At 39.2% G+C, this 10,359-nt stretch overlaps 1 protein-coding gene across 3 annotated transcripts; it reads right to left on the reverse strand.

The window, feature by feature from the left end:
• Window positions 1–1,080: 1,080 nt before the first annotated feature.
• LOC108950595 (probable voltage-dependent R-type calcium channel subunit alpha-1E) lies at window positions 1,081–10,348 on the reverse strand. Of its 3 annotated transcripts, none has more exons than XM_026839505.1 (7): window positions 10,208–10,348; window positions 9,563–9,663; window positions 9,142–9,389; window positions 8,671–8,793; window positions 8,000–8,449; window positions 7,125–7,251; window positions 1,081–1,227 (listed from the first exon to the last, which is right to left on the reverse strand). In XM_026839505.1, exons 1-7 carry the CDS (start codon window positions 10,330–10,332, stop codon window positions 1,145–1,147), a joined length of 1,257 nt encoding a protein of 418 aa, XP_026695306.1. In that variant the 5' UTR covers window positions 10,333–10,348; the 3' UTR covers window positions 1,081–1,144. The 3 variants fall into 3 exon arrangements, with proteins under 3 accessions (XP_026695306.1, XP_026695304.1, XP_026695305.1); XM_026839503.1 differs by lacking the exon at window positions 1,081–1,227 and adding an exon at window positions 5,162–6,658; XM_026839504.1 differs by lacking the exons at window positions 1,081–1,227; window positions 8,000–8,449 and adding an exon at window positions 5,162–6,658.
• Window positions 10,349–10,359: the final 11 nt, after the last annotated feature.

Raw genomic sequence — 10,359 nt, forward strand, 5'->3', positions numbered from 1 at the left:
CGCAGGTCGATCCATGCGGGTGGCTTGCAAAGTTTTCGGCTAATATGCTGTGGAAGGATGCTGTACGCATCGAACGTCAGTTGCAAAAGTATAGACATTTGGTAAATATGAGCGCAGGACGCGTCGAAGGTCAATCCATGCTGGGGATGGCATACAAAGTATTTGATTATAGTTCGGGCGTATTGAGCGCGCCGCAGGTCGATCCATATGGGTGACTTGCACGGCTTTCGTTTACTACTGTGGAAGGTGGTAAGACGCGGGACGAGTCGCGGGTCGATCCATGCGGGTGGCTTGCAAAGTTTTTAGCGAATATACCGTGAAAGTAGTACGGGCGTTTGAGCAGCGCCGCAGGTCGACCCATGCGGGTGGCTTGCAAAGTTTTCGGCTAATATACTGTGAAAGTATAGTACGGGCGTTTGAGCAGCGCCGCAGGTCGATCCATGCGGGTGGCTTGCACGGCTTTCGTTTACTACTGTGGAAGGTAGTAAGACGCGGGACGCGTCGCAGGTCGATCCATGCGGGTGGCTTGCAAAGTTTCCGGCGAATATACTGTGAAAGTATAGTACGGGCGTATGAGCAGCGTCGCAGGTCGATCCATGCAATTGGCTTGCAAAGTTTTCGGCGAAGATACTGTGAAAGTAGTACGGGCGTTTGAGCAGCGCCGCAGGTCGACCCATGCGGGTGGCTTGCAAAGTTTTCGGCTAATATACTGTGAAAGTATAGTACGGGCGTTTGAGCAGCGCCGCAGGTCGATCCGTGCGGGTGGCTTGCAACATACTAAGGTGAGAAGTGCGTTTTCGGATATTGATCTGAGATTAGTTAAGCGATGCGAGGTTTGGGAATTTTCAAATAAGTGGAAGTAATGAGTGAGCGTATGAAACAGTTAGGATTGTTAGATCGAAGTTAGAAGAAAAAGGGAGATTGAAGTTAGAAGAAAAAGGAAGATTGAAGTTAGAAGAAAAAGTGAGGAAGTAAGAGAAAAGAAAGTGATAGAAATGGTAGAGAGAGAATAAAAGGAGGTGATAAGGATGAAAGAAGGAAAAAAGAATCTAGTACGATCGTAGGGACGGGACCACTTCTTTTATGATTCTTCTATTACCTTGCAACAATTTCTTCTGTTATTGTTTAAACATCTAATGGAGCTTCAAAATAACGACCTTCTGCAATTCCATCTACGTTCAAATGATCCAACCAAGGCCAGTGTCGTTCTCTTTTCTCCCACTCCTCCTGCGGAGAAAGGGAAAGAAACAAACCCGTACTGTGTAATAATAAAGTGTATGTTTTTTTTTATTTTCTGAGGCTGATAAATTAGCCAAACCAGAGTCCATATATAAACATATACGGACTCTGAGCCAAACCATAAAGAACCACTGGGTTAGGTCAATTGCTGTTTAGGTCGAATATTTCTATTTAAATCGATAACTTTTTACTAACCAGATTGGGTGTAGGTATTAGAAATCGCGGCGATCCAGAAAACAAGAGATCCCAGATCTAATGAATGAACACGTTTTAAACTAATTAGCATACGATAGTAGAGTCGGGGAAGATGGGACACCTTTAACACATATTATCCAAATAGCCTGATAGTGTTTTAAACAATTAACAATGGTCTGTGGAAGTCGTGAAGATACGGTTTTATAATTCATTAAATGTTCTTTGTTTACTACCAAATGAAAAGAGAAAACAAAATGAAAAGGTGTCCCATCTACCCCCACCCTGCTATATTAGTTAATCATTCCAGTACAACGGTCGACTGGGGTCGATCAAAAACAAATCTGAAGTAACCAACAAAACCGGTTCTAGTCTCCATTGGTGACCGTAGATCAGTAGGCAGAATGTATTTATACATGTACTATAACTAATGAAACTTATGACGTATGAGAATTGAGTGATTGGTAAAGAATATGTGTAAATACGCTGTGTACAACTCCTGTACCATGTGTTTATTGTAAACTTACACTAGTTAACGTTGTCGTCGCTTAAAAACGTTTGTTTTCATGAATTTTGAAAAACCGTAATCACGCAGTAATTAGGTAATGTTAGAAGTTAATATTAATCATATGATGTTGAATTAAAAATAATGTTTCAATTGCGATTAATGATAATACGGTATAAGAGTAGTGCATTTAATGCGTCCCGACACGTGCGTCGTTCCCCGCCAAACTCCAGACAGTGTTTCCGCTATGTAAAGTGCATGAGGAAAGTAATCGTTAATTAATCGCTCATCGTGCGGTTTTAAATCTGAAAATTTAGTCTAAAAACTATAAATATATATTACGATTTGATTTCAATCAAGAGATTAAAGATAAATGCTAGAATTGAGAATTAGGATAAGTGCGGAAAATAATCGCCCTATCAGCAACAACAACAAAGCCAAGAACAACTGTTCGACGAAAAAGGATCTATATGACCACTAACGTGTTCAACAAGAGATTAAAGATAAATGCTAGAATTGAGAATTAGGATAAGTGCGGAAAATAATCGCCCTATCAGCAACAACAACAACAAAGCCAAGAACAACTGTTCGACGAAAAAGGATCTATATGACCACTAACGTGTTCAATAACGTGTTCAACAATGCTTGCTACGCCCTACGTCTATACTAACTTTGGCTACGCCTAACTTTGCCAGTAACACTAGATATCGTGTCTCTGTTTTCAGCCAAAATGTCATTGCAACCATCAATTTCATTGCTGGAGAGTATACAACTTGAGTAATACCAGTTAATAGCTTGAAGCTGTTTTCAGTGTAAGTTTCATTGAAACAGCAATTTTGTATTGCGTGTGGCCGCGAAAAAAAACGGTACGGTCCGCGCGTTGTGTATTTTACATGCGGAAATTTAACCAGCAGAGAGTAGACGATAAACACACATGAAGTCGCGGCGTATAAAGTATAAGGCAGTAGCTTGAATTGGCCAGTGCAAAGAGTTTTCACTCCTACAGTAACAAGAACGCACCTAGTTATTGTTATGTAGCGTTTGACACTTAAAATTTGTGTACAATTCGTGCGTTTGATTGCAGTGTTTTTAACACCTTTTTCTATGACTGAAGTCCTATGGCGAGGCAGGCCAAAGGATCTGTGATCTAGACTATAGTTGGCATATTGCTCAGAGTACGAAAAACGTTTCTTCTGTATCTTGAAAATCGTGTCTTCTGTATGGGTGAGGTCCTGTAGCGGTGGGATATAGGTCAGAGTTGACAAATATTCCAAGTATGAAATGGGATATAGGTCAGAGTTGACAAATGATATGGGTAAGAGTCAGAGTTGACAAATATTCCAAGTATGAAATGGGATATGGGTCAGGGTCAGAGTTGACAAATATGCCAAATATGAAACAGTTTATTGCATGTTCAAGTTTCTACGCAAGGAGTTATTTGCTATGAAAAACTGATTCCCACTTTCGTCTAATTTGTTGCTGCAGTTGTTAATATTAACACGCTCCAACCCGTTCCTGTAACGAGGGAAATCTGGCGACGATGACGGGCTACGTTTGTTGCGTTGAAAAGGCGGCTGAAGAGAGTCAGATCCTCCAAAAACAGAGCGAGATCTATGGCTTAAAAGAAGCTGCTCTTCTGTAACTTGACGAGACTCATCTGCGGTGTCTATTTCTTCTTCATCATCATCGTATTCTCCCCTTCCAGTGCAGCTGGATGACCGGGAGGGTTGCGACTGCTCCGGAGGACGTTTACGGATTGTTCTAGCCATCCTTCCGACCGATGATGTTTCTTCATTCGATTCTTCATCTGTAAACGCATTTTCGAGATCTTTTGGCCAGCGTGGAAAGCATGGAAGTTCTGTAGCTTGGAGATCAGAATAATGCTCGCCTCTGCGGGGTGTTGGGCTCGCCATTTCCCGCTGAATTCTTGTTACAGCCTCAATCTTTGGCAGGTTCCGTCTCTTGGTTTGTGGGCTGGAGGAATAGTCACTTTCAATGCTTAAATATGAGCGTGGTTGGTCAGAACCAGAGCGGTTTCTTCTAGGACGAGGTGCTGTATAGTTGTATGAACGTGGGATTGAAGAGTCGCTGGATTTTCTTCGGATGTTGGAGTCCTGAATAAGATCTTCATCCAAGGTTGCATCCGACCGAGACTTTGCTCTTTGATGACCTCTTCTAGGTTGCCGCTCTTGTTGTAATGACTCTCTGAAGTTTGGGTTTTTCCAATCGTCTTTATTAAAGGTCGAACGGACGCTTTTAGATCGGGCGACTGTAGCGGGACCGGCGGGTGAACGAGCTTGCTGGTGCGGCAAAAGATCGGTTTCAGGGTCGGGGTAGAAGTACTCTGACATTGAGTTTGTGATCGAGTTGCTGCGAAACTCATGTGGTATTTGGTGCGGCGGTTTGGCTGGCGTTTGTGGAAGATATCGCCTTTTTGAAATACTTGATGCTGATATCCTACTACGAGATGGTGAGCTTTGGATCTGAGGACGGTGGCTTCCCTCTTGACTCCTTCTATCTCGTAAGTCTCCACCAAGGGGCAGTAGAGCGCTGGTTGAGATTGAACGGCCTGACCATCGGTTGTCATGGCAACTTGGGTCGGTGCAGATTTCGTCACAATAATTGGTTCTGAGGTCATCAAAACGTGACGCACGGTTGGTGGGGTCGTATTGCATGGTGTAGTAATTTGGTTCATACACTTCATCAGGGCCTATGACGTCATCAGCGTCCGTGACGTAGAAACTGCTTGAGTAAGTCCGACTGTGACGTAAGTTATCATGATATGCCATTTCATCATCGTAGATTTCTGTAGAAAATAAAACAATGAAAACCCACATATATGTGCATGAAACATGTATGACACGATTTTCATCTCAAACTTTCGGTTTAAAAACTAAAACCAAACATCTGGGTTGTCATGTATGTATTGAAACATACGGACACACAGAAAAACTACAACACCCCGGATTTAAAACATATAATATTAACTTGTTATTTTACATTGAATAATATTAGAAATAACTCACCTTAGCTTACAGCATGCAGGTGTATGGGACAACATATAAACATACAACATAACTATTGCACAAAACAAGTGGTGTATAATGTACATCCATATTGCAAGCAGTGCTTTTTTTTGCAAAGACAGAAACAAATAAATTTGAAATAACAAGCGATTATATAATTTGGTCTCAACAAGGCACACAAAAATAGTTTTGAATTACATTACAAAATATACCTTCATAATATTATCAATTACCCAAGTTTATCAACTGTTAATACACTATATGTTATGACAGTAGAATCGCTATTTGGATAAAGTAGTTCGTAAAGCGCATAGGCTCAAAAACATGGGGTGGTAGGGGCCTAGGAATTTCTGCATTGCAATAATCAGTGATACAGTAGGGTGAGGGACGATAAGACACCTTAAGCACATAATATTCATGATCTTGTTTTAAACAATTAACAAGGGTCTTGGGAGTCATTAGGATACGGTTTTATAATTAATTGAATTTTCTTCGTTTACTACCAAATGTGACGAGAAAACAGAATCAAAAGGTGTCCTATCTTCCCCAACCTACTATATTACAACCAAGAAGTTTTTTCTTGCATTTGAAAAAGTTTTGACATCTATGATTTTATGTGTTCAGTGGAAGAAGTAATAAAATTTAGTGAAAAAAAGTAATGAAAATAATGTTTAAGAATTTTGCTTGGTTAAAATTTCTTTGAAATTTTAAATAGGAGAAGAAATGCATTGGCTATGCCACATTAAGTGCATGGATTTTAGTATGTAGACACAGTGTATAAACGTGCATATATAAAGGATTGTAATAGTATTAGAAAAGGCAATTCGGATGAGGGCAAATAACAACTTTTGCTAAAAATGAAACATACATTAGGGTGGGGTAAGATGAGACATGATTCATTCTACTTTGTCTTCCCAATTGGTTGTAAACTAACAATATCCAAAGTTATATGTTCGTGGGCTCTTGACTCTAAAAGAGCAATATTAAATATTTAAAACACAACCGGGATAAGTGGATATTGTATCCTACAGATGTCCCATCTTACTCCACAGTACTTTAATATTCGGAACTGTTTTCGAGACAATATTGTGAAGTTATACACTGTCTAATGATGATGAAACTTGTGACGTTACATCATAAATTGCACTTTCTTTTTGAACAGGAAGCTGTACAGATTGTTCCGAAGTATCACGACTCATAAATGGTTTAAAAACGAGCGAAAAAAATGACCTTATTGCAACTTCTGGACTGAAAACTTTAGCCTCGTTGCCAATCGGTTGTTCAAAAACCGCATCGCTTGTGATTGGTTGGGAAATCATGTTCTCATTTCTGATTGGTTCAGGGGTTTCAAGGATTGGATCTAATTGGCCATTTATAGAATTATGGTTGACGTCAGATGTTGATTGTTTCGTCACAAAAGAAGCTGGATTGTGAAACGAAGGTGGCACCAAAAAAAGTTGAACTTTTTTCTCAACTGAAGGGTCTTCATTGACGTCATCATTGATGATGTCATCAGTGTCATCATAGTTTGGGGAATCCCCTGTAATCTTTCTATGAACAGAAGCTGTTGTCGCAGTTAGTGTCGGTCTCAAAACGACGTCCCATTCTTCATCTGTGATGTCATCATCTGTGACATCATCGCTGACATTGCCCGTGAAGAGGCTCGACGAGACGGCGTAAGGGAATGACGGGACAGCTACGACACAACATGCATTATGACAACACAGTGTATACAATGGTGTGGGCATGCGTTAACGAACAATGTGCTCGTTACCCATACGGGAATCTATTCTATATGTGAGGTCCTTGTCAGAGAAACTGGTATTCAACTCAGAATTGGCGATAACGCTTACTAGTTAGTAGTTACCATGTATGTAACTTTGTGGGTGACTATCTTTTTTAGATTCTTGTCTTACTTTCAATGTATGGCTCACAATTTAGACAACCAATGAGTGACCACTGAATGTCCCCTTTAAATTTATTGTCCAAAAACATAACTTGCCCCATGCAGTTTATTTCATATTATGGCCAAATAAGAGATACAGCGTTCTAACATAACACCCACATATATCAGTGAATACTTACAACAACAACAAAGCCTGTTTCAAGACCTTTATGACATCATGACTACATCACAATCCAATTCACATGTCATAACTTACCATGCTCTCCTAGTCCTCTCATGTCTGGACTGTTGGGGCTGTTGGGCCTTGGTCCTGGATCCATTGGCAAAGTGGAAAATGATCTTTTAATTCGAGGGTCTGGGATTTGAACACCGTTGTAATCATGCTGTAGAAGAAGAAGCAATGTTGTAATATATATTGGTGTAAGTGTAAAATACTCAAAGTTTGTAGAAATGTAGGAATTTTATAGTGTGTACTATTTGTGTAAAGAATATGTAAAGATATATTTCCACCAAGTGTTATATAATGCCAGCAAAATAAAACTAATAATTTAGTTACAGTATGTTGGTATATATTGGTGTAAAGGGCATGTGAGATATCTCTACACCAATAAAATAACCTAGAAATATCAATAGTAAATATATCTAATATAGAACTGTTCAATAAACTACAAATGACAAGACAACATATTCCATTATGTGAAAACAATTGCAAACTGCATGAATGGACAGGTGTAGCTGATTTATCCACGTGGTTGTGTTGTATAACACGGGTGTTTTGTTTCATACACCTTGTGCCCGCTTACCGGTAAGCATTGTGCCCCACAAAATGATGTAATCAACCCACAGTGCAGCGAATTCCAACTTTCTATGATATGAAGTCACAAGACAGCAAATTGTAACTATGACATCATCATAAGAGACAACAAATGGTAACTATGACATCATCATAAGAGACAACAAGTGGTAACCCTCACAAGACATCTAATTGTAACATACACCGTTACATGACAACACATGGCCTAAATCTCAGGACCCATGGCGTGCCACGCTGCAAGACCTCACTCATTATAGAATAGAAATACAAGACAACACATAATTTGACGACATGAAACACAGATTTAAGCCTCCAACCTCAGCAGCAAATTCAAAAAGCCCAGGCATAGAAACAGCTCGATTACGATTATCGCAAATCGTCAAATTTTCAGACATTCCACTGCTTGACCGTCGACGAGGAGTTGTAATGCTTTCTGGCGACCGTGTGGGTTGACTATAGCCATCATATGACCATTTCTCCTCTCCGGGGGTTGAAGCTGTTATTGCTATGAATGGTGAAGAGGCTGTGACATCATCACATATGACATCACGGGTCATGACATCATCAGCTAGAGTTGTAGTACGGTATGTGTTGTTTGCCATGCAATCTTCAGGTGTTGTGTATTGCATGTAGTCGTTAGTTTCGAAGCCACCACTTTGGTATGCTACTGTGACGTCATCAATTGTAGGTGTGATGTCATGATCCACACATTGTGCGTAAACAGGTTCGACTTGTGATGTAGCAGCGTTGTTTCGTAACGGTTCAAGCTGCTTTGGGTCGTAGCAGAAATAATAAAATTATAAAAAATTAAATAATTGCAAACAGTTATACTAGTTAATATAAAGAAATAGTTGTAAAAATACATAATTCTAAACCAATAAAATAACTGTTTAAATTTAATAATTTCAAAATCAATTAAACAAGTGTAAGAAATTTTATAAAATAATACAAAACACTAAAACAGTTTAAAAAGTTTGGTATATTTTACCTTGTATGGGTGGGGGACTTGTAACTTTGATCGTCGCTCAGTGGTTGGGCTGGAGTAGGGGGTTGTGTCTCGTGACCCATATGGGGATAAAGAGTTACACCCTTTTGGTAGATGGACCCCAGCCTGTAATCAAGTTATGCTGATTAATGAAGGGTCTGTTCTATATGACACCAGCGTGTAGGTAATTTAGGTTGATAAGTTAAACCATTAGGTTATTACCCTTTTAATGAGTAATACTGACTTTTTGGGGGAGGGCAATATCTCCAAGCGTTTGTAAAATATTTCCAAGTTTTTCAAGTTACTATTTCTCATCCAGACCCAACAGTGCAGTACACTAGGCATTTAGGTGTAAGCCAACTATTCGTATTTGTAGAGAATTAAAAATGTATATACTTGGTCTACATCATATTTGACATGCCACTAATATCAATAATATAGAACAGAATATATCAAATAAAAATGTGTACTCACATTAGCAGAAGCTGCAGACACAATTGAGACCATACTAAGAGCTTGTGAGCTGAGTGGATCTCCAATGGGAGGGTTGTCCAGCTGTGGGTCAGTATTATTACTACTTGTTGCTGGGGCTGCCATGCGAGGGAATATATTGGGTCTCTGACCAAGAGTTGGATTCTTCCCGTCTCTGCGGCTCTTGTATGCCCTCCAGTGCTCGTACACCAGCATGGCTCCGTAAACTTTGCCCACAGTGAATTGAGTTTCTAAAAAAAAGAATTTAAATTTATTTACAACTAAAAAAGTTTAATTATTTTTACCCTAAAGGTAGCCTCATCAAATTTTACAGTTGAAAATAAAATGTAACTCGAAACACTTTTAAATTTTTCTATTAAAAGTGGAATATTATATTTCTATGTGCTATTATCTTCTAACAAACCTCCTTCAGGTGGCAGTAGTAAGTTCATTTTCTTTTCATTCAAGTTGGGCCATGCAAGACGTATCTCTTGGCGTAGTTCTTGATCCAGTTGCCATTGGTCTCTATGTAATTAAACCACAACATAAGTTTTACTTCTCTTCGAATACGATAGCAGAAGGGTACAAAAGTACCATTATTATACTACAATGTGAACATTCTAACTGCTGGACTAGGGTGAGAAGTGCCACCATTGTAGGTTTATGTGTTCTAAGTTAAGATGGTTCACTAAAGTGTGGTTCAGGCAAGAATGCAAGCTTCTATCTTAAAAATAAACTACTACAAGAAACCGCACAGTTGTATAGTTCAAGCCACAGTTCATAGGCTACCTTTATGTTTTACCAAATTGAATAAATATGTTTTTTGGGTAAAACACTTCAGTAATAGATTGATCAAGAAAAATAACATCTTAAAAATAAACTACAAGAAACTGCATAGTTGTATAGTATAAGCAACAGTTCATAACTGTAGGTTTAATTATTTTTTTAAATATATATATGTTTTGGTGTAGGGCACTTGACTAATAGCCTGTCCAAGTAAGATATCAAGTAAGATATCAAATAAAAAGAACCCACATAGACATAGTTATATAGTTTGAGCCGTTCATACCTGTACGTCTTATCAATACCAGCTGCATCTTGAGGAAGCATCTTGATCTTGAGTGATGTTCTTATTAGAGCAAGTAGGGTGGTAGTGAAGTGGACCTGCTTCTCTTCATTGATCGGCATGTTCATTTGAATCAACCTCTGTGTATGGTGGTA

Source organism: Ciona intestinalis, unplaced genomic scaffold (genome assembly GCF_000224145.3).
Source record: "Ciona intestinalis unplaced genomic scaffold, KH HT000342.1, whole genome shotgun sequence".
NCBI classification, from domain to species: Eukaryota; Metazoa; Chordata; class Ascidiacea; order Phlebobranchia; family Cionidae; genus Ciona; species Ciona intestinalis.

Excerpts from the sequence above, each read along its gene's own strand:
- LOC108950595 (XM_026839503.1), bottom strand. The coding sequence starts at position 10,332 with ATGAACATGCCGATCAATGAAGAGAAGCAGGTCCACTTCACTACCACC. Across the intron at positions 9,390-9,562 it reads ACTACTGCCACCTGAAGGAG|AAACTCAATTCACTGTGGGC; the intron begins GTTTGTTAGAAG and ends TCTTTTTTTTAG. Across the intron at positions 6,659-7,124 it reads GAGAGGACTAGGAGAGCATG|CTGTCCCGTCATTCCCTTAC; the intron begins GTAAGTTATGAC and ends GTTGTGTCGTAG.